The sequence below is a fragment of the Protopterus annectens genome, chromosome 3.part0 (genome assembly GCF_019279795.1).
Source record: "Protopterus annectens isolate FY-2018-M chromosome 3.part0, PAN1.0, whole genome shotgun sequence".
Taxonomy (NCBI): domain Eukaryota; kingdom Metazoa; phylum Chordata; order Ceratodontiformes; family Protopteridae; genus Protopterus; species Protopterus annectens.
Window position 1 is genome coordinate 1,184,405,799 of NC_056731.1, and position 25,147 is coordinate 1,184,430,945.

A 25,147-nucleotide genomic window follows, 5' to 3' on the forward strand; every position below is an offset into this window, starting at 1 on the left:
GAAAGAGGGCAGTGTCCCCATTGCAGTATTATGGTCATGTCATGGGGCTTCCTGTTTTCTTGGTATGGTGCTTTGAAAGAGGGCAGTGTCCCCAGTGCAGTATGCAGTATTATGGTCATGTCCTCTAGCCTTGCTTACAAAGTGACATGATAGTAACTGGGATGCAGCTTGCATAGTCTTTTTTTTTCATGCATAGTGTGTTTTTGATAGGTATGTAGTGGGTGTTATTTTGTTGTTACATTTTTGGAAAACAGTGTTAAGTGGTATTCCTGTGTGACCCATGTCACAGGGCTTTGAAAGCTTTCATGTGCCTTGGCTTGCACATAGGTTTGCTCTATAGGCTTCTTTGTTGGGTCTCCCTGTGTTAAGACTCTCTAGTGTCTGTACAATAAATCTTACCTGGCTGGGTGTACAGCCTACAGCATATCCTGCGTGGGAGTGTGTCCCCTCATCCATGCCAGATCTGGGATGCTCTGCACAGCATCATGCGTGTTGGTGAACTATGAATGTGGACACTTAACACTATCAGAGCTGCAGATGACATATCTAGCACCATGTGCCACACCCCAGTCTGACACCCCTAAACACTCAATTGAGGAGCAAAAAGAAAAAAGGTCCACCTTCTCCAATTTGGCACTCCTCATGAAAGGATGACCCTTATTTCAGAGGTACAAAACAAAAAAAAAAGTCTCTCAAAAACTGTAGGAAACCATTTGGAACAACTTGGAGTACATGCAAAGTGCTGAAACAAGAGCTTTTGCCATGACAGCAAAAGCAATTTCATTTCCATACCAGCATTCATAAATATAAGTATGGAAATGTATAATGGTACTGTATTCATGCCCCTTAACACTTGTGCCCAGGGCAGCTGCCCCGTTTGTCCTCCCACCATGCTAGGCTTATGTGCAGTGTGTTGAATAGGCAGATGTACTAACTGGCCCTAAATACAAATCCCTTTGCAATGCATAGCCTAAGGATTATAATTTGGGTGGTCATATGGAAATCTTGTTGAATGAGCCATTCATTGGATGCAGTCACCTACTGAACTAACCAGGGAGTTGTGTGCATAGCAGCCTACCATGTGTGGCAGGGAGCAATTCATTGAATACCACTGCATAGCTGGTTTGCATTTCCCTTATTTCCAGCTTTGGGGAGAGATGGTTCACATTTACTTGAGTGCACACTAATGACTGGTTGCAGAGATGATTACAGCATTCAGTTCCATGCAGCGCCAATTTTCAGTTACTGTTTATGCGGTTTCATAACAAAATTTAAGGAATGTGCATGGCTCCACGTAGTTCCCTGACATAAAACTTGTGCATGGGGCAATAACACTATCACAGTGCAGCTATTAACATCTCATACACAATCAACATGGGGTCAGTACAAGAGTAGCTAGCAGATAACATGAATATATAAGCATGGAGACAGAGTGGAATCAGCTCACTTTTCTTTCTTTTGAGAAGTGCAACATTAGGAAAGTAAATATTTTGTATGTTACGTGTGTGTGTGTGTGTGTGTGTGCACACACACATATATATATATATATATATGTACACACACACACATATATATTTGTATATATGTATATAATGCTAAGCCATATATATATATATATATATATATATATATATATATATATATACACACACACACACATACGTATATACATATGTTTATGTATTTTTGGCTTAGCATTCTTGTAGTTCTAGTATGCTGAGCCAAATTGCTGAGCACACGATAAATGATTACACTTTGTCAGAGTATAAAAGCCTCATGCAGCTTAACAGTCATTTGACTCCTGTAGCTGAAAATGCATGCGTTGTTTAATAACAGATGCCTCTACTTTTCAGACAATGGTGTCTTGCGGAATGAACCAAAAGTAGTTTTAGTGCGCTGTCTATTCTTGAATACAGTACTTTAATTTACTGTCATATTACTCCAAAGGTAACATGCTGTAACACTGATAAACTGATGTTTGTTTTTAAGCTATTATAAATGTAAAAATAAGTAAATGAAGATATTTTTTCATTAGGTTGCAAAAATTGGATAACTTCCAGAATACAGTAACACAAGAACTTGCTAACCTTGAGAAAGATGCTCAGACATTAATGCAACTTGAAAAAACGACATTGGTATTGATTTTTTTTTTCTCAGTAATAAAGCATGATTAAAGATTTATTGGTAGTGTCATGTTAATGTACAGATAAATTCTGATATTTTATTTTTAGGATTTTTGGAAGACTCAGACTCTGAATGTCAGAACTTTTTGTATACAACAGCAGCAAAGGTATTCGTTTTTTATATTATATTGTGAATGTATTGTGTTTTGCAGTATTTTTTGTTGCTCAGCATGTTTTTGACTGATATTTCACTCATTGAAGCTTTCCTTTTTTATCTGGCACTGTGATTTATGAGTATTTATGTATATTTTAATGAAAATAATTACCCACAATGATGAGCAGGAATGCAGACCGTCTGCACCATTTAAAAGTTTGATTGTTTGTTATATCTGTTAGTAAAGACTTACTTTTGTGATCATCCTTGGGGTGTTTGAATTTTATAGGTTAAAAACGAAGATAAATATATTAATCTTTCAGAATGATGACAAGTAATTCACATTGTTATTTTCTAAACAGGACTCCACAGAAGACATCTTGGGCAGGATTATTTTTGGGAGCTTGAATGTGAGGGGCCCAGGAGGGTAGAAGACAGCTTGGGTCAGGATTATTTTTGAGCGCTTGAATGTGAGGGACCCAGAGGGGTCGAAGACAGCTTGGGTCAGGATTATTTTTGGGAGTTTGAATGTGAGGGCCCATGGCACAGAAGACATCTTGGGTCAAGATTATTTTTGTGAAGTTGAATGTGAGGTTGTGAAATTAACCCATGCTGTGTTACTTGATTGAGTACTAATTTAGTCCCCACACTAAAATATCTTCAACACTTCAAGTCTGAATAGTCGTCAGTCACTCTTTCAAGAGAAAATGATACAACTGTAACTCTACAGTGTCAAATTTTCTAACTTGTAATGCCAAGTGTTTGAATGATTTTTTTCCATGCCAGAATGCAAAAGAACTTGCTGTTGAGGTAACATGCTACTCCAAGATTTCTTTGATCACCTAGACGTAAGCAGTTCTTAAAGAGGACCCCCACAAATCCATGTACTGCACATGCTAAGAAAAAATTATGGCATTCCAGGCTTGATTCTATAACCAGTCTTCTGTTATGTACCTCAAAAAATTAGAATAGGTATAAATTTATACAGCAGTCAAATTTATAAATTTGTGCCCAAAACACAGCCCATTAAAATCAAGGATGTCCTACTTTGTAACATCTGGATTGCTGAATGCTCCCCCTGTTTGTTTGCAGTAGAAAGGCTGGCATTACATGAGTAATGTAGATATGGTGCAATTATTAATGCTGACAAATACAGGAAGCATACAACAATGGCAGGATCAGAATTGGGACCACTTTCTGGCATCTGCACATGTGTAGTTATATAGTGCCTATCCTCATCCATCCATGTACACTGGGGATGACTGTACAAGTTTTTTTCATGTAAATTGTGTGTGAGATACGCTCAAAAAATGCACTGCATGTCATCTGGCATTTACATGGCTGCAGCATTAATGCTGACATATAGTGGTGCAGTGAGAGGGATCTGGAACACTCCAGTAGAGCTACTTGTTGGCCTTGTTAGGCTTCCGACTGTGCTTCAGATCGGTAATGTAATTCATCAACACACAGATTTTCTGAATCTATACATAATTTGCATAGGGGCTCATACTGGGAGCTGCACTCTCCACCTATCCCTAGTATAACTTCAGTGTACTCCAACCATCCAAATCAGTGAGAGAAAGGATTCAAGGTAGTACTGTATTGTGGTGGAGGGTGTAATTTCAGTTCAAATTCATTTTTATGTAAGTGCCTATCAATTGCATACTATTATAAAAGTTGTGACAACATGAAGATAAAACATCATAACTAAAATATACAAAATAATGCACAAGGCTTACATGTCCCTCTGTGCAAGTTTAATATCACACAGACTTCCACCTGTTTCTCATAGTCCTAATAGGGATATTGCTAACACTAATAGTAGGGAGCCCCCCCCCCCCTGGAAATGAAGTAAACTGTTTGGCACTTTTGTGTAGCAGTTGTTCTCTGAAGCCCTTAGGATTCCAGAAGAGGACGATGATGCACGCTTTCAAAGATCAAAGCTGCTTGTGCTCTTTTGAGGAATTAGGATGTTTCTTGCAAAGTAAACTACTTTTTATTGTGGTGTAAAAAGAGGCCTAGTCTATTTGTGCTTCCTTCTATAACATCATCCAGTATAACAAGAAGGGAAGGAGCCAGATTATAACCAAAAGTTTGATTTAGCTATAGACTGTGAGGTTGTTGTTGCTTGGCCACAGATGTTACTTTTTTTAGTTTTGACACCTTTTTCAGAACCACTAACTTAAGAATTATCAAAATAAGTTTTGGCCGTAACAATAAATCACAATTTGTTGAGGAAAAAATATCAAAAAGAAGCATTTTTGAGAGTGTATATCCAGTTTATGGTACATGTGAAGACCCTTTATTTGTTAACGTATTGTAGTGCTGAAGAAGCTTTCCACTCATCATGAATTGTTTCCTACCCTAGAGTATACAAGACCACCACATAATTCTGTTTACTATTTTTACATGTATTTATTTGTTAGTGTTTTCCATTAATATGAACAGACTTGCATATTAGTTCATTTATGAATTAGCAGTATCTGTATTTCTAGATAGACTGAGTGCAATTTAGTACAAGGATGTGAGGTTATTGTAGAACCGGTAATTTAATTGTTTTCCTGATTGACTGCTTATTTTTCCTTTTTTTTCTCCTTGTCTTTACTTCTTTATAGGTTGAGAAATGTTCTTTTCTTTTTATGCTACTATTTCATTTTGGGGTTTGGAGCTTCTGAGGAGGGTGTGAGGGGTATAGTTAGTATTTTTATGTTCTTGCTTTGTGTTTAGTTTTTCTTTTTTTATGTAACTTTTATGTCATCTTCCTAAACCTATTGCACTAGGTAGGTTAGGTTTCCCATGGGGTAATGGGATTGTTGTGAGGTAGTATAACATTCAGGTAATGATGCAGTATTTGGTAGATGTCATAGGCTATTTTTCTCTGCTTGGTATACAAATTAGGAACTTCTGACAGGGTAGTTAGCTGAGGAAGAGGCCTTCATGCAAGATGTTTCCTGCTGATGTCTTGCTGAATTGTGGATCTTGCTTTCATTAAAGTATGTATACATTTAATTGTGGAAGTTTATTTTAATTATTTTTTTATTGTATTTAATGTGTTCAGCCCTGGTGATGAATGAATGTATATCTATCTATATATATATATATATATATATATATATATATGTGTGTGTGTGTGTGTGAGTGTTTGTTTGTGAGTGTGGGGGTCTACTTTTAGATTTCGAAATCCCAAAACCTGGAACCTCTAAATCCCGATGTTCAGAAGTTCAAAGTTTTGGAATCTCTAAATGTATCAATGGAGGTTGCCATATAGTGCGGAACGGGAACTTTACCACTCTCTTCACTATAGTGCAATCTCAAAGTGGGTATATTTAAGCAACAGGATGTGGGGGTGCACGGGAGGGCTTGCGCCCCTGCAAAAACATGATTTCTGAGGGTTTTTTCTTTTAGATGTTTTATTTTTCATTTCATGATTCCAAAACCACGAACTTCTGAACATCAGGATTTAGAGGTTCGAGGTTTTGTGATTTCGAAATTTAAAAGTAGACCTATATATGTTGATAATTCATTTTATCTGGAATTTTTTCCTCGCATTGTACTTTTAGGTATGTTCCCCTTGATTGTAAATTGGTTGGCCAGTTTTTTTTCTGTTTAAGGGTTAGAAGTTTTTTTTTTCAGAATTATTTAATACTTTCAATACTTTGCATATAAATCATTATTTTCATTTGAGTAGGTTAGTTTTTTTTTTTTTTTTTGGAATGGATTTCTTTTAGATTTTGTGATTGTTTTAGCTGCCATGATGTGTGACTTTCTGTGGAGAAGTGGAGTATTTGTTTATATTTATTAGTATTATGTGCTGAAATTTTGAAATTGCATTCTGTTTTTGTTTAAGAACTATGCTGGTTTGTATTTTATATTTTTGGGAGTGTGTTGTGGCAATTGTATAGATTTATTTTTTACCCACATTTTACATCATCTTTTTTTTTTCAGTCTGTGTATGACTGGCTACTAATTGCATCTACATCTACCTATTCAGTCATTTCATCCCTCTTATAAGGGCAAAAGACAAAGCCATTTGTTTGTCAGGTGGCAGCATGATGGCATTTTAATTCCTAACCAGGATGTGATCATTTATCAACCAATTTTTTCCCTTGGATGCAAGGAATGGTTGAGTGTTGGAAAGCAGGTTTTTTTTGCCAGTGGCCTGCAGCTTCCATATATGCAGCTGACTAGGAGGATCTCCATCTACTTCTGTATGCTAATCTCCTACTTTGCATGCAGTGTGGAGCCTCCCCACCTCCAATTATTACAACAGACATTCCTTCCCCTTTAGACTCCTCTAGGGGTAAGTATTGCTGCAGAATTAACCAAGGATGGGTGAGCCAGTGTCAGCAACTCACTCATGACTCCCTGCCTAGCCTTCAAGCCCCCGAACAACTAAATCAACTATTGTCATTTGGATTGTAGTCACTGTGCTAAGGGTTACATTCATTTTTGTTTATCTTTTGACTCATTTGAGCCAGGAAAAGTGTGCAGTTATATAGTGTGATTATTCTGCATACTCTAATAAATGTAGTGCAGTCTTAGCTGTTTAAGGAGTCAAATGTGTTATTGATGAGGCAAGAGTTGTAAAAGTAACCTGGAAACTTTATCAAGTTTGCCTGTTAAAAATGAATGTGTGTTTTCTTATATCTATAGCCACATATACAGACACACACATGTATTTACATACATGTTTGTGTATGTGTGTGTAGATATATATATATATATATATATATATATATATATATATATATATATATATATATATATATATATATATATATATATATGTATTTTTTATTGAATACTTGGGGGTGGGATGTCTAACTTCCAGGTCTGCTCGTCTTGGTGTGTGGTGGAAAAAGGTTTTCTGGTTAGCTTACATACCTCAGTCAACAAATTAAAAAAAAATGCTAGCATAGTGATTACTCTAAAACGCAAGGCTTCAAAGTTTGAATGCCTTTAGTCCCACTTGTATTTAGTGTGTGTATGTGTGTGTGTGTGTGTGTGTGTGTGTGTGTGTGTCTCTCTGAGTGACCTAAGCAAGATGTGTTACTTCATTATTACATGGCCTACCTGAAGAATGGACTTTCGTTCTCCAATCAGACACCAAATGTTGCATTTATTTTACTGCTTGCTTCTTTAAGACTTCATTTATCCCACATCTTTACTTTAGCTTTTATTGATGCATGATTTGAAACAGTTATATTGCATGTGTGTCAAATATTTAAATTAAGCAGACACACTCCTTTGAAATGTACTTTCTATTCAGTGTAGCCCAATTATTGTACTTTGGTTACTAATATGCAAATTATCTCATTTCCCACTACTAAATTCACTTCTTCCATACCAGATATTCTCATATAGTTCTTCAGAAATCTATCCTGTTTTGTATTTCCCTTGTAGATCCCCCTGATACATGTTTACGATTGCAAATCTCCTACCCATAAATAATCAATAATAATAATAATAATACCTACTGAAAGCTGATTATTCCTCCTTAAAAAGTTTCCACTCCATAATAACAGTTTTGGTGGAATATTAATACGTGCCAACTTAATTCCCCTCTCTCTTGCAAGTAACTCCTTACTAGCACAGATCTGTCATTATTGTTTTTTTCCCCCTATTCTGGCACTGTTTAGCCCCCTCTTGCAATCACTAGAATTTCTCCAATTTCCCTTGTCCTTGATATTCTGCTGAATTTTCATCATTATTCAAATTCACATGTTAATTTCTATCCAGCTGTATCTCCTGAAATGCTGCCATTTGCACCCTACATTTCTTAGTGTAATTCAGTATAATTCTCTGCTTTTGTCTATACCCATAAGACTATGTACATTTCATGATAGCATGGACAGATTAGCCATTATGACCGAAGGCTATTACTCCTACCTATTGTACATGATATTTCTTTCAAATGTGTATTTCCAACTTTTGGCTTTATATGTACACAGTAATGTTTGGCATGCTGAACTTTTATACAGTTGTTTCTTTTCATCTTCATTTGAACCCATGTCACATTTTTCAAGACTTTTTGCTTCACTGAAAACACTCAAAAAAAATTCTTCAGAACCTCCATCCCATTTTAACTTGGAAAAACACCAAAACTATGTACATTTTTAATAATTGAAGTTTATCCTGTTCAGATAGGAGCAGTCCTTCCAAATTCACACTACCTGTTCTAAAATTAAGGTTACCCATGCTAAAGCACATATTATAGCCTGTTTTCCACTTGCACTGATTGCTGTCTCTTCATTGTTCTCTCTTTATTCCCCTCACAGTTGTGAAAAATAGCCTCAGTGCTTTTAGCCTTAAGAAAAAATGTACACTGGCTATCTTAAAATAAACTAAATTGTGGGTTGTTTTGCAAAAAGCATTAAAGTATTAAGACAGATGGGAGAGGTTAATACTTTTTATTCACATTCTATAATTTCAAACTTTATTTTCCACTGAACTGCTTGCCACTGTATTTGTAAATGTTACATTTCTCTGAGCAAAGAGTGCTCAGGACTTTCAAGATTAATTTCTTGCACCTGTAGACAACTTTGCAAATGCATGAAAGAGATTCTGCAAATTTCACTCTGAACTAGGCTTTTCCGGCCAACTGCATGCACCTACTAATGGAGGGGAAAAAAGAACAAGCTAACAACTTTGCAGATGCAGGAAACCTCATATTTTCTGTGCCTTTCATCATTTTGCCTTATTTTTCAAGTTGATTTGCTTAAACAAACAAAAATGTCTACAACTTAAACTAAGGACATTAATGTACACATCCACCCATGTAAATAAGAGAAATTGTTGAATCAATTCTACATATTTCAATACACTTTTACACACCACCCCAGTACCCCAAGATCACAGCAAATTATATTAACTTTAACTTGTATCTGACTAGCCTTTCTCATTTTGTTACAGTCTAAAGCCAGTACATATTACAACTAAAAAAGTACTTGCATGCTTTAACATCTTTAGCACATACAAAGGTCATTGATGACTCCCCCACTTCAAATGACTGCACAGTATGTATAACCACTTTACCATACAACACGCAAGTTGATACCACAACACTTTCTCGTATAAATATTAATTAAAAAAAATACTTGGTTACCTCTTCATTCCCTTCAGTGTCCTTTTAAACATTAATACATAGTGTTGTATAGTTTGCAATTCACCCACGTTTAACAAATTCAGACAAATTCCAGTCTTTTTCAACTGCTTTTTCTTGCAAAGCCATATTTCTCATGTCTGTTCATAATCTCAAGGAATTTATGGTTTACATTCTCCCCTTTACTATTTTCATTGTTGTTCATGGTCTTCCTGATCATCTCAGTCTCCAAACACCAGTTTATGGTTCAAGTCCATGGTAGTCCTAATTCTTCTAGTCATCTCTTGTGCTGTTTTGCGTCTCTTAAGCAATTTCCTTTGGAACAGTGGAAACCATGTCATTGAAATAGCCTCTATGGGATGTGTTTTCAAAAAGAATGAGGAGAGACGAGACGACTCCTGCTTGCTGGCTCACTCTTTGTTTGATAAACTTTTTTCTATTTTGTCTTTAGCAGCCTCTTCTGCATTAAAAATGTATTTGATCCTCCAGGAAAAAAATATTCTGTACACAGCTGGATACAGCAACTTGAATCTCACTACAGCCTCTAGACATTCCCTGTTTGGTAAGGTTAACCTTCCTTTGCTTCAGCCTAGGGCACAGTGAGTAATAATTTTCCACAAACACTGTTGTTTCTAATTTTTAATACTTTTCCTTTCTGCCACTGTTTTTTTCAGGATCAACTCTTTCTATTGGTATGATTGTGTCTTTACTAATATATATCTTGGCTGCATTCTTACAGTCAGGTTTGGAGCATAATGGAGTTGCTGACAAATCATGCTGTGGAACAGTAGTAGTCTGTTCTTTCTATTTTCCTTGATGCAGCAGAAAATCTGAGGTATTCTCTTTGTGCATGCTGCCTTCTAGCATTTTTTTGCACCTGGCCTTCTTGAGAAGCCTCATACTCAGTCAGGTGTTTCTTAATTTCAAGATCCAGTTTTTTAATTGTATCAGTTCATCTGAATAGCTACTTAAACCACCTTCTGTTTTTCTAGACTTTGGATGTTCGAGTTAATGTATTCATTTAATGATTCTTTTCTTTTAAATCCTATAGTCATTTAGTGATTCTTTTTTTAAATCCACCTGAGTACATCTGCTTTATTCATTCCTGTAAATTACTGGAAGCAATCTCCTGTACCAAAGCTAAAAATCTTGAACTGCTTTTTGCTGAACAGCTGCAGGATTCTTCCCAGCCAGAGCTTTTTCTTGCCCTTTTCTGGTTGATTTCCTCACAGGTTCTTCAAGTTTTTTTTCTTTGCTGGCATACAGACAGTGTAATTATTAGCCAGTGATTGAATTTCAACCAAACTGACAATTTGGCCCTTTTCACAGTCTCTCTTCTCACAGGGAGGGCAGAGATCAATCCTTTAGATCAGTGTGAGGCCATCTTGGAAGTCCTGCTTTAGTGCTTCCTCTTAAGCATTTTACAAAAGTACAAATTATGTACATCAACTGAAAAATAGTAATGTATAAATTCTGAATATTGTATATAGTATCATGCTCATGGCAAGTGCACACAGGATGAGATGTTCCAAATAAAGGAAAGGAAATGCATGTAACAAAAACAGTTCTAGAATAGTAGAATCACAAGACAACTTAATGTGAGCCCAGAAAATACTACTGATGTGGTACTCCAACCTTTATTATAAATATATGAAAGTGGATGTGCACTGGAATGCTTAAGTCCAATAGAGTCTGTAGTTAGAAAGACATGTTATACAATGGTACGATTTGCTGGCCTTTAATGTACAAGTGCATAGCATGCTTAGTTCTTACGGACTGGAAGTTTTCTCCATTCATTCATTTTAACATAAGAGCAGTTATCAGACTGCAATATGCTTAGCCATATAAACCTTTATACAAATAAATTTAAAAGTTCTTGCCACCCTTTGCAAACACTTGATAGTGCTCATTTCCCAAACCAAATACAGCTTTACATAACCCACTGTTATAAATCTTTGTCTACCAGTCCAGACTTCAAAGACTCTGCTTGATCTATAGTTGTAACTTGTTCCATGGGCTGAGAACATGGTACATTAGGAACCTGTCCCCTCTAAGCTAAACTTGCTTATATGTTAATGTAAATTGAGATCCCTACTTCCAGTGATGGTAGGAGGTCAAATTAGATTGGGTCTCTCATAAGCAAGAAGGTAAGAGACAGGTTAGTTTACCAGAATAGTGGAAGGATTTGTTGGGGATGGGGGGATTTAAAAGTCATTAGGGTCTTTCCAGTTGAATGATATGCAAAAGGGGGCATTATATTGAGTGATTGGTCTGATAAAGGAAGAGTACAGTAGTAAGTTAACATCTTTGGATCCTGAAGGTATTCCTTTGGAAATTAACTAGGACAAGATGGAAGGATTTCCTGACTATGGTGGAAATATAATGATGGAGTGCTAGAGCTTCCCCATATGTACCCATGCCTGTTATGACCATATCTGAATTATGACTATCTGTAGTACTTATATGAATTGGGTGCAGTTTGTTTTGCTAAGTGGTAGTATGTTTCACTTTTTGTTTTAAACTTAAAAATCATTTCAGTATCTCAGGTATGAGCATGCTCCAGCCCTTTTGAAGCAGTGTTTAGTAGCAGTGGATAAGCAGGTGGTAACAGCGACCAGCTTGCAGTCATCAGAAAACTTGGTCAACCACACTTCAGAGATATTGGCTTGGATGTCTTCAAAAAAGTGCCAAACAGGTGAGGACCCATCACTGATCCCTGTAGTACCCCACTAGTTACAATTGTATGCTCAGCAAGGGAGCTATCAAGTTTCACTGCTTGTGATCCTGTCGCCCAGCCAGTTTGTAATTCAGTGGACAGTGCAAATGTTACATTGTTTGTCTAATTTTAACTCTCCCAAAAGGTATGCACTCATGTACTCAAAGTGAGAGCAGCAGCATTGTAACTTAGACTTGGAAATAACTTTTAAAAAAAAGTTTTTTTATACATTACTGTAATAAGGAAAATGAATGTGTATTAACATATTGGTTTCAATATTTAGGAGAGTTTTTAATTGTCAAACATTTTTAAGAGTTTTTCTAGACAGACGTTTAAAGTGGTTGTTGATTAGTTTATTCTGTAAACCTCTTGATATTTAAAGAGAGGTTTACTGAGCTGAATTAGTTCTGAAGAAGTCCTAGTTGTTTGGACAAAAGCAGTTAACTTATGTCTAACTTTTGTCTTCAATAAATTCAGTTTACATCAGCTTAGAGTCCTGGATTCCATGCAGCTATTTGTTGATGTTATTTGCCTAATTTTTCAATATTACTGCATCCGTTATAATATCGAGGGCCTTGTTAAGGTCAAGATCAATAGTGTACATAGAGTGATCACTGTCTATAGCCTCTGTGACCTTTTCAAAAAAGTTTACTATGTTTAAAGAGACCGGGCCTACTCTTCACAAAACCATGGTGTGTGGGATCTAGATTAGTTAAGTTACTTGTGTCTGCATAATGAGTTCTGTTATGAAGTGCTGCATGGCTTTGCCTATAAAGCTGGTAAGCCTATAATTTTTGGGGTCTGTAGAGATGGCAAGTTTGTGTAGAGAGATCTCAGTGGCTCTTCTTGAATCAGCCCCAAACCCTGTAAATAGTGGGTACAACAGTGTTGTTCATTGGCGGTAATGTTGGTACTAAATGTGTATACTAATATATGGCTATATCCCTGAGACTGGAATCTTTAGTAATATGGATTAGCTCAGTGCACTGGTGAACATTAGTCCTTAATTTCCTGACATAACAAAGATTTGTAATTTCCCTTGGTATGTGGAATGACCTGAAGTTTGTACTTTGCTTTACATTTTCGAATAGCTCTCTCATGTTCCTTGCTGGCATGTTTCAGTGTGGCCTTGAGGTAAGAGGATGAGGATTTCTTACAACTGTTCATTGTTTTCCTTCTTTTACTATATAGTTCATTAAAATAGCAGTCCTATCAGTGGTCTTTACCTGACTTTGCCATTTTATTTAGGATGGTCGGTACAGACTTTTCTATGCAGCTGTTTAGGTGCTAGCATAAAATGGATTTGAATCTGGCAGCCATTTCAGTTAGGTTTATTTTTGGGGATTGCTGAGTAATTTTGCATAGGTCTTCAACAAGGCTTAACTTGGAGACATCTCTTGCGATGTTCTCATTTTGTGGTAGGGTGGTGCACTATGCCTAGTGTGTGGTGGGTATAGTTTAAGCTTAGTTCATAAGGACCATATCTTGGATATTAGAGCATTTGGTGGGTAATGTTACAAAAGCCAACGATTGAGAAAGATTCAGTGATGACTCTGCTGAATTATTTAAATAGCTTGAGTATTTTCAGGGCTGTATCAGCTTATTTTGCATGTTGTATGTTAGAAGTATTCTTTTATGCAGCAAAAGCTGCTTTCAGGGTGATACAAATGCCTTCATTTGTTCTGAATCTTGTGGCTGAATTTCTGAAAAAAATAGATCATTCTTTGGACCCAAATGTTTTTCATAATAGTAGTTGATATTTTCATTGTATGGTGACTTGGAATGCTGTGGGTATTGCTCTAAGATGAGTCAGTCCACACTATGGATTTCTGTGGGCTCTATTTCATCTGTCTGTATTTTCTTTTTCATTTCTTATTTCTGCTGTCAGTCTTTTCAGGCAACAAGGAAAATCATACATCAAAATCAGTTTTATTTTTCTCAATACTGAGGCATATTACTTACCCATAAATTATTCCTTTTTGAATGGATCTGTTGGTATATTAATTTACAATTTAATCAACAGTCATGAATTTTAAATAATTTAAATCATAACATTTACTTTTCATAACTCCTGATGATGGGCTGTGTTGGTACAATAAAAAGAATTGAATCACATCTGTGTTCCAGTGTCTTTGTTTTTGCTGCTAGTGGACCAACACACAAATTATTTTTATGTCTGTAATTTTTGATTGACTGCATTGATGTATTCAGCCATTTAATGTTTTGTGGTTTCATTTGCATCATGTTTGTGTCATTTGGTCCAGCACTGATAGTCTGCTTAATATGACTGGAGTTTGCTTGAGTAAATGTTGTAGTATAACATTCAATAGGCTATCAGATTTTATAGCAGTAGTAGTGCCCCATGAAGGATTGTAGTGTGTGCGTGTGTGTGTGTGGGGGGGGGGGGGGGGGGTGCTGCAGAGATTTTAGGAAATTTGGTAGCTTGTAAGATTTTTTTTCTCTGTTAATGGATGTGATATCAGCTTTCCTAATTAACTGGTTAGCTTCAAACAACTAACTAGCCAAAGGCTACTGCAGCAGTGTTGAATTTGAACATCTTACACAGCTGTATTTTCTAAAAAATTTTTCGTCATACATGTTCTGTTTAGTTAGAAAATAGATGGCAATTGTGCTATTGAATTTTTAATGGAAAAATTTTGCTTGTGTGCAAGTATGTGATACTTGTTTAAATACTTAAGCATCTGGCTGTATATAATTTTCCAGTACTTTTTAAAGGGCAGAAATCATTTTAGGTCAGCATTCCCTCTGGTTTAAGGGAAGAAGTGTAGGATATTGGCCTGATTGTACCATGTACAAGATGTTTGGAAGGATACCACTTGTAAGAGAAAGATTGCATATAAAGGACATATAGACATGATCTCTCTCTGTTTTTAGGAATTTTGGCTGTATCTTGTGTGTAATACTTGGTCATAGCTAGTATTGATGTCTGTCTGAAGATCATTTATTATATGGTTGCTATTAATTCTTAGTTATACATCTTGATGAGGGAGTAGATTTTATATTACCACTATGAAATGTGTGTCTTCCTTGAAGTACTTAGATGATTAACCAGTTTGGTTCAATGTCAGATGATGCGTTACTGGTGGTAGTTAATGTTGGTCAAAGCTTATAGTCTTTTCTTACTAATAAAGTTGTTCTTCCACAAATATATGGTCCAGGTCTATTATCAAGAAACATGGTCTAATTATTATTTACTAAAGAAAAGCAGAAGTGGTCCCTTGAGCTAGATTTCAGTAATGGGAAGCACTGTGTGCTTCTGTTTTAACAATACCTCAAGGATCATTTGCTTATTACTGCTACTGCCTGGATTCTTTGGAGCAATACACAGACTTTACTTGCTTGAGAGACTGCATGAGACTTAATCATATAGTTTTGTTTATTTTATTTCAAGTCTGTCTGTGCGGTGGAGTTTGCATAAGAGTCGGTACTTAACTATTTATATGTGGTTTGTGGATACACTCTTAACCACTAGCATGATGAAGGTAGTACAGCTGAGTAGGAACTTGGCATAACAGTAGATGTTAAACTTTTGTGATAGCAATATGGAGAGGTAATTTATTATTGTAACTGAAATGATAGTGGATATGTTGTGCTCTACTGGGGCTTGAGTAAGTAAAAGAAAAGGTATGCAGAATTTAATTTAATTTAATTGGATGGTGCAGTGGTAGCATTGTTGCCTCACAGCAAGAGGTTCTCCGGTTCGATACTGAGCTGTGATGCCTTTTGTGCGGAGTCTGCATGTCCTCCCTGCATTCATGTGGGTTTTCTCCAGGTGCAACGGTTTCCTTCACATTGCAAATACATGCATTTTGAGCATTTCTGCCCAGGTCTCTCCTGAAAATTGGTTTTGCTCCAAGTCTGACTTTCCCGGATAACAAATGTTAAATAAATAAATAAATAAATAAAATGTGGTATCTGAGTGGTACCCTATCATCATACTGTGCTTTTCTGTTTATATTGATCTGTTGAGCTTTAGAGATGATAGTGAAAGAGCTCTGCAGGAAGGGAAAGTGATCTATAAATGTGACAATGGGCAGACTTGCAAATGGGGAAGGGGAAGAATGACAGCAGTAGGCAGACCATGCAAACTGATCAGGCTGTAGATGACCAAACAGAAGTTCATACAGAATGCTAAAGCAATTCTTAATGCATTCTCATGAAACATCTTGTAAAAATATAAGATAATTAAAGGGGAGAATGAGGCACAGTCACTCTAAACTGACTATGTGCTGGAATAGTCACTGCAACATCAGATAGTGACTTGAACATCATGTAATGCTTAAGTGATGGGGAATGAGACCTGCTAAGTGATTAAAAAAAAAAAAAAAACTTGAGTGGAGCAGCTTTCAATTCAAATAGAGCTAAATATGCTTTAAGGGAGGAACTGAGATGGGCAATCAAGTTTACATGACTGTTAGACCATGCAATCCCTACCTGCACAGAATCCTTTAGAACTTAGTTAAAGCCAACAGGTAATACTAGGATTGAAGGATGTTTTAACCATGTTTGGAGATGGGGTACACTTATTCTATAGGGAAAAGATCTGTCCACCACTCTCCATTAATATCAGAGAAGGGATTGACAGTAATAAGGCAGAAATACTGCTTACTCTATTTGGAGGAGGGGGTATAAGTATTTTGCTGTGATGGAGAAATCTGCACTGCTTTCAGTTTAATATCAAAAGCAGTGTGCTATAATACTTCCTATGAACAACATGATAAATTAATACCTTTCACAACAGTTATTCACAGTTAAGACCCTGTATAATAATGTTGTACAGCAACATTTCAAAATACAGAAACTGCCAAATCTGTGCCTTCTTGTCCCCCTCACACATACGCACTCTTTTGTCACAACCATTCCTTAGAGGTATGCGTGGATACTGTGGTAAAAACGTTATAAATCACATCACATTTCCAGCATACAGTAATGATTATAAGGAGGCAAGGATATTCAGTGTGTAAGAGAAAGCAGGGGTAGAATGTAAGAGTCTTTGGCATTTAGTAATGTATGCAGTGTTGGTGGTTGGAGAATTAGTGATCAAGGATGAAATCTTTATAGCTCTTGCCTGGGGGAATTACAAAGTATTAGTAAAGAGGAGTGATTGTGTGGAGATGTTAGACAAATTAGGGCATTAGAGGTAGTCAGAAATATAAGTTTGCTATACTTGGTTGCTGGGGTCCTAAGACTGAGGATGTGACATCTTTAATGAACCCTTGTCTGACATGTAAAACTGTTAGATGAGTTGTTGTGTCATGTGACAGAAAGCTCTCTCTCAACTGCACTACAAAACAGAAGGTTGAAAATCATTGCAGATTTTTCAGTACTTCTAGAAGAGGAATTTGTAAAGTAAAAGTGGGTACCACATTGCATAAAATGTTTGAGAAAAGAAATTAGCTTGAGGATGCAATGTCAGTGGCTCACACTATACAAAAGGATATATTAATTCATGGAAAAGGTGAATGAACATACCATGATCAGAAAAAGTGTTTGAATTCAAATGTGGATGGGGCAGGCATAAATGTCCATCCCTAATTTAACTGATGTGGTAAACTGGTAGATGAGTGAGACATGCATGTTATCCATCTAGGTATGTCTTGTGGCCTTGTGTAATTTCAGTTCTCTTTTTCCTGTGCTACTTTGTTAGTTATAGACATACGTCCCTTTGACTGATGCAGTCCTACTGCTCACATGTCTGCAATCTTTGAATTCCACTGTAGGATGATTTAATTGCAAAGCTACAAAAACTGAGGGTGGTAATCATAGCCCCACTATTTTTAAATGTGCAAGGGTAATTGGAGAAAAGCACCATTCTACCTGCATGTAAATATGCTAATTGCCATAAAATGGTGGTAACTAGGCAAAAGTGAATGACTGCGCAGAAATGCCCACAACAGGTTTGTCTATATGAAAGCTCATAAAATGGATTCTACCTGATGTGATTAAGCACAAAGGAAGCTGCATGAGTGTAACGGGATGATGCTTTTGGCTAATTTCATTGTTTTGAAGTGAGTATGAACCTGCACAAGACTGCATATGCCACTCACAATTCTGTGAGGAAAATGACACTCAGAACAGATGCCTGAAGCAAATTTAAAAAGCTATAAAGTGTTATCTCCTGAATGCAAGGGTGTCCTTTTGTGGGCACTGGTTCTTTACAAGGTTGGAAAGGGGAGGAAAAGAAAGCTAGAATTGGAAAAATGAGAAGACAAGGACATACAAAAGAAAATTCATTAAAGTTTTATTGGAGGAGGTGGAAGAGGAATGACACTATGTCTTGGTAGAGGATAGTATTCAAACATTTTATATGAGAGAGACATTAGGGAAAGAAGGGTCTATATTAGAAGCATGAAAATGCTTCTGAGCGAATACAGAAACAGTGACACATATTCATCAAATCGCATTTAAGTGATTCAATGAATATAGGGCAAGGAGATAGATGGCCAACTTTATAGAGTTGCCCTTTCCTTCCCTCCCTCCCTATAGTGCGATCTCGGAGTTGGTATATTTAGTTAGGGGGGTGGGGTGGGGCAGAGCCCCAACATGGGGGATATTGGGATTGAAGCCCCCACCTGTTTATGGTGTTAAATTATTTTTTTTTTAGCGAACGGCTGCGTAATTTTTTTCCCTAGGGAAAAATACACTTTGCTATTTTTAGGTTTTGTGCATTGTGTCAACTTTTATGTAGTCGCACATATGAACTTTTGGTCTTATAATATAGACCCAGGAAAGAAGATGAGAAGAGGGTGTAGGACAGAAGCTTAGGGAAGAGTTAAGGAGTAGATGAAACATAAAAAGTCATCCAAGATAGAAAGGACCACCACCAGTGGGCTGACACTGGCAGACACAAAAGGGTGAGGAGATGTGAGTACAGATCTTACCTTATCAGGAGGACCTCAGTTATTCCCTCTATCTGATAGAGAAAGTCCTAAGTATCCACTTCTGACAGTAGTGTCTGTTATTCAGCCTGCACCTCAGATTGTCTGAAGTGCTAGGTTAACTAGAATTCCTGAAACTGGATACTGCAAAGTATTCTCCATCCAGAGCCCTGCAGCAGCTCTCCATTTTGAAGGAATAACATGCATATTTAGTTAAAAATATATATTACTTTGTCTCTAATTGACAAAAGCATACAGGAAAACTCTACCAGGGACAACTCTGAAGGAGGCTTAGAAATAAAACATAATCATTGCAGAGAAATACCAGGATATCAAAAAGAGTGGCCATATTTGAAAACGGGACTAAGGAGAAAAATCTCAGTAAGATGGATAGAGATCTTAGACTGGAAGGAACCCACCAAGATAGATAAACATCACAGAAATTCATAGCAGAGGGCTCCCATAAATATAAAAAGAAAAGAAGGACCCAGTACCAGAGAAACTATCAGGCCAGGCAAGTGGAACCAGAACTTGGCCAACCAAACTCTACACAGATAGAACAGGATTTTCCTAGGGATCCCACACAACAAAGCTTGGATTTAAGACAAGCTCCCTCAATGGCAGATTGAACCAATCAAGAAGCAGCAATTCTGAAACAAGCCTCCCCCAACTCAAACTGTATAACACTAAATGGGAAACACACAAGGGACAATTACCAGTCAAGGATCCAACAAATCACTGCATGCACATTACCATCAAGTGGGACAGGACACGGAAAGGAGCTTAAAGAATCTGGGATGCCATGACACAGGACATGAAACAACTGGCAAAACTATGGAGGACTGAAGTAAAAAAAAAAAAAAAAAAATCAGAAATTGAATAAGAGTTTTGTAAAATAAATATGCATGTTATTCTTCCTGAAGGGAAAGTTGTCTCAAGACACACTGTGGAGATTAAAACTTTATTATATCCAGTTTTAGGAATTCTAGTACGCCCAGAACTTCAAACAATCTGAGGTGCAGGTTGGAAAACAGTGACTGAGCTACCAGAAGTAGATTATTAGAATCTTGATCACTACCGTTTGTCCACATATGACCCTCAAGGTAACTAGGGAGTCTATCCACTGGAGCAGGATGCGCCACATCTCCAACATATAGAACTGATCTCTTCAAACTAAACAAGATTAAAGATGACTGAGGATTCTCACTTCAAGGTCTTACTCAAAGCTGTTAGGGTAGAAAACTGTCAGGATTCAGGGGAAAACACTCAAGATCCCCCTGAACAACTGCCTAGAACAACAGAATAGAACACCTTGTGTCATTGTTGAAACAAATAAAAAAGTTTAATGGCCTGCCCTGGGAAGAAATCTGCCTAAAGAACGGCTCAGACAAACAAACTTATACGCAGGGGGCTTTGACTTGTTAAAAAAAAAAAAAAAAAAAAAAAAAGCAGATCTAGAACAGTCTTGCTGAGGAACTAACTGTGGAATGGGATAAAGCTTTGGAAGAAGCAAGCCTCAAACTGGTGGGAATCCTGCATGACAGAAGACTGCACAACACTGCCCACTAGTGGCATATTAACTTTGAAGGAGGCTTGCAAAGAAAACGCAAACATTTCAGAGAAATACTGGAATATCAAAAAACAGTTGTGGAATTTGAAAACAGAACTAAGGAGAAAAAGCCGAGTGAAATGGACAGGGATCTAAGAGACGTGAAGGAATCCACCAGGATGGATACATAAATACACAGCGGAGGGGACCCACCCATAAATACAAAAGTGAAGTGGAGAAGGAACTAGCACCAGTTATCAAACCAGATAAGTTGAACACAACAAGGCCCAGATTTAATGGGACAAACTCTCTCTGTGGTGAATTGGACCCACCAAGAAAGAGCAACCTCCTCAAAGTCAAACTATACAACACCAAATGGTAACCACCAGAGGGGCAACTACCAAAAAAGGATCCAACAATCACTGCAAGTGCATTACCACAAGATGGGGTCAAGACATGGAAAGTGAGAAAACAGCTAAAGAACCTGGGGATACCACAGCACAGGACAGGGAAACACTGGTAACCATACAAGAGGTTGAAGTGAAAAAAATTAATCAGAGAACAGTTCTTAAAACTATATACATGCATTTCTTTCCCCTGAAGGGAAGGTTGTTGCAAGACTCACTATGAATATTACCTATTTTGTAGTATTCACTTTTATGAATTCCTTGCCTGATGGACCTGCAGAGGGGGACCATGGTCGTGTGGTGGATGGAGTACTTTGTAGGCTCAATGGTCTGACAGGACAGGGTCATTGTGTTATGAACCTGCTGGAGGAGGGCTTGCATAGGTTGAAGGCACCTATGCAATGCCTGTTCAACTGCTGCTTCTACCAAGTTCTAAAATTCACAATGTTGGTAGCTTTTTAAGGCTATCATGTACCAGGAGTAAACAATGCTGGCACTAGCTTACCAACCTTATGAAAACATCCTCGAGTAGATCTAGGGAGGTGGAGAGCATTCCATTACCTGGGGTGCATTTGATTGGTTTGCCTGTGAACTCTGACAGAATATTTTATTGTCAGTGCATAATAAACATTTATTAATCAAATTTATTATAATGATTAATTATTTTACAAATTCTGCTAAATGCATTTTTTCAGTATTAACTTCCTATAAGGCTATTAATAGTTCTTTAATTACTGCTGCACTTTTGTTGCGATTCCCACGTATGTATATGTGCATATATACATGCAACACCTATATCTGTGTGTGTGTGTGTGTGTGTGTGTGTGTGTGTGTGTGTGTGTGTGTGTGTGTATATATATATATCTATATATAAAATGTATTACCACCAAAATATTGCATGTCAGTTATGCAACCTGGAAAAGCAAAAAGCAATGTTCCAAGTTGTAATGTTGATTTTCAAAATGATGAATCCACAAGAGCAAATGTTATGTGCATTCGTTATTTTGAACGGAATTCTCACTATAGTGGCGATCGGGATATTTACCCTTTCCTTCACTGTAGTGCGATTTCAAAATTTGTATATATATATATATATATATATATATATGTATTTGTATATATTCCTGCCCTCTCTAAAGGTATCAAAAAATTTCTTGGTCAGCAAGGTTAAAATGAGTCAGTCTTTGCCTATATATCTCTCTTCTTGGCCAGCAAGCATCACTGTCTACAGTTTTGGCACAGCCAAGAGAATCATTTCACAATGAAAAATAGGCAGCTGCAACAAGGATCTTCACTGACTGGAAAGTAGATGATAAAAGTTATGACTGTCATTATAAAGCATGTGAGCATGGCAGAGATGTGCATAAAAAAAACTTTGAATTGAAAACAGGAAGAGAACTCATTTACAAAAGTTTCTCTCACATTTCAGGCATTCTTCATTTTACATGTCATTACTGTCTCATTTGCTTAAGTTTTTGGTAAGCTTACTAAACTGGCTGCACCTAAAACAGCCTGCGTCTTTGAAAAGTGCAGAAGCTGCACTTTGGTTGCACAGATTCCTCTTAGTGCAATAACTATGAATACCTCACACAATTTTAATCAGAATGAAGAACATTAACTAGGCTTTTGATTCTCATACACTGTCACATTATCTTTACTTATGTTTGCTGTGGCTTTTCCCCTCGAGTCTCCACCGAAAATGGGTTTGTTTTCAAACTCAATTGGACTAACCCGGTTAACAAATGTGAAATAAATAAATAATAAATAAAAAGTCTGTGTGTATTTGGCACAGGCATAGTAATATATATTTGTGCGTGTTAAAGTGGTACTTGGCAATACCAGGGAAGGTATTAAATAAAAGATGATATCTAGTCCAATCTCGCCTAAATTCTTACCCGTGGGTTCGGAGCCGAATGTCGGCTCCAACTCTGCCAACTTTTGTAGCTCAAAGTCTTTCTATTGGCTGGGCTAAGATGGTATCCCATGCTGCACTGCTCTCTATCCCCAGATCTTGTTTGCCGCTCATGTAGCTCGGACGTGGTCTCGCTCTTGGCTATGGATAAATACCCTCTTTCTTCATTATTAGAGAATTTGTTGCAAACAAAAAGCTATTTTAATAGCTATTGTGTGTTCTGGTCTTGTATTGTGGAAAAGTTGTGTGTTTGATCATTTCTCTGTGGTATCCCACTAGCTGTTTCCAACATGCTAGGCCTATTTCAGTTAGAGGACCTAGTCTGTCCCCTTGCTTTCCTTGTGTTATAAACTTTACTGGGTCTTAAACCATTTAAATTAGAGGTTTTAGTCCCCCCTTGTGTTGTGTCTAAGGATCGTTTAAATTAGAGATCTTGAGGTAGTTTGTTAGTGGTAGTTTTTTCACCGCCTTGTGACTCTTTGACCGTTGGTCCTTTATTCAGTGATTACTTGTCTTTGCTGCTTTTGGTTGTTGGTTAGCTATGTCCAAAGATACTAAGGAGCACAAGCCCTCGTGCTTCAAGAAATGCTCTAGGTGCAGTTATAAATGTCCATTACCGATGGACATTCTGTCTGTGTGTAATGTCTGGGAGCAATCCATCTCCAGGAGTCGTGCAGTTTCTGTTATGCTTTTAGTTCGAGAGTTCTTCAGGAAAGGAAGAATAAGTTGATTCTGAAGGGACTTCTCAAACCCTCCTTTGATGAGGGTCTGGAAACTGCTTCCAGCTCTAAGGCAAAATCTTCTAAATCTAAAAAGAGGTCTCCGGCTCCATCAGTCTCCTCGGAGCCAACGGAGAAAATAGCAAAGTCTGCTTCGACATCCTCAGCTCCCTTGTCCTCGGGGCCGTAGGAAGTGTCAGTTGTTATGGAACATGCGTCGGCTACAATCATCTTGGAACCTATTCAGAGCCTATCGCCTAGCATTAGGCCAGTATCACCTCCTTGTAGGTCTTGATCTCCCTCTCTAGCCTCTAAATTCTCCAGGACCTTATCAGATGTGGACGTCGATAGAGTGGTGCAGAGACTCCTTCAGTCACCAGTTTTGGCAAAATTGTTCAGGGCTCCGAAGTCCATCCTTCAACCTGCTTTGATACTTCCTCCGAGCGCACCTCGGCTTTCGGAGCTGAAGTGCTCGGCTCTGTGTGATGTCCCTAGGTCGGTTCCGACAGCCCCTCCTGGCTTATCAGTGCCGACGTCCGCATCGGCGCCATCCACGGGATTCAGGACTCAGGATTCTTTTGTCGGACCCAAGGGAGAGGATTCGGGACACCCCTCTGTTCCTAGTCTCCCTCTCGGTGCTTCGGCTCGGGGAAGTTTGACTCCTGTCATGGCTTCAGAGGCTGGTCGTTCCTCAGACTCTGGGAGACCAGCCTTCGAGGCCATGTGGAATGCGCTGGCCAGGTCGTCAGTGGCATCATGCGGGTCGGTCACTCTGTCCCCTACAACACTGGTGCAGGTCTCTGACCGCCATCTATCTCTAGACAGCAGAGCCCCTAGGCCTCAGGGTACCCCCATGAGTGGTCCCCACATCTCTGAGGGCCCCTCAGAGCCTTTACCTGAGGAGCCACCCAGAAAGAAGACATGCAAGAGGAAGCACATAGATTCCCAGGATGAGTCTCTCACATCAGACACAGACCTCGATGAATCGGAGGGGTCCCCCAAGTCATCCTCTGAGTATGTTTCTTTCTCTGACATCCTAGAGATTTTGAAACATAGAGGTGACTGGCCATCCAAAGCCCCCTCCGAGGAGGAGTCTGTCTGCCTGAAGAACTTTGGTGCTCAGCCCTCCACCTCCTGGGTATCTCCACTCTTCGACGAGCTTCTGGATTTGGTTTTTCGAAGGGTGTGGGAACCCCTGATTCTGTGGAACCAGTCCCCAGGAGACCCAATAAATTTTTGTCTGCTCCTCCTGATAAGGAATTTCTATCCAAGGTAGTCCCTGCGAATGCCATGGTGGTGGCAGCTTCCACTCAGAAGGAATTAGCCGAGACTTCTTCCACCGTCCATCCCCCTAACAAGGAGTTTAGGACCATGGACCAGTATGGGAAGCGTACCCTCTCTTCAGTGACCTTTACCTTTCGGACACTGAATTATTTATCTCACTTTACACTGCTCCAGAGTGATCTCCTCATGGAGCGTGGAGATACTCTCACGGGTAATGTTTCTGAGGTGATGGCCAAGACGGTTAATGCTCAGATGTCTACCCTCAATTCCATTGTAAACTCC

The 25,147-nt window shown here is 38.1% G+C and overlaps 1 protein-coding gene across 1 annotated transcript in view; it reads left to right on the forward strand.

The window, feature by feature from the left end:
• Window positions 1-25,147, forward strand: part of LOC122797014 (synaptonemal complex protein 2-like) — a 1,143,152-nt gene that overhangs the window by 1,034,051 nt on the left and 83,954 nt on the right. The window contains exons 21-22 of the mRNA XM_044065784.1: window positions 2,036-2,135; window positions 2,232-2,290. Coding sequence (XP_043921719.1) covers window positions 2,036-2,135; window positions 2,232-2,290 — 159 coding nt within the window. The remainder of the gene's footprint in view (window positions 1-2,035; window positions 2,136-2,231; window positions 2,291-25,147) is intronic.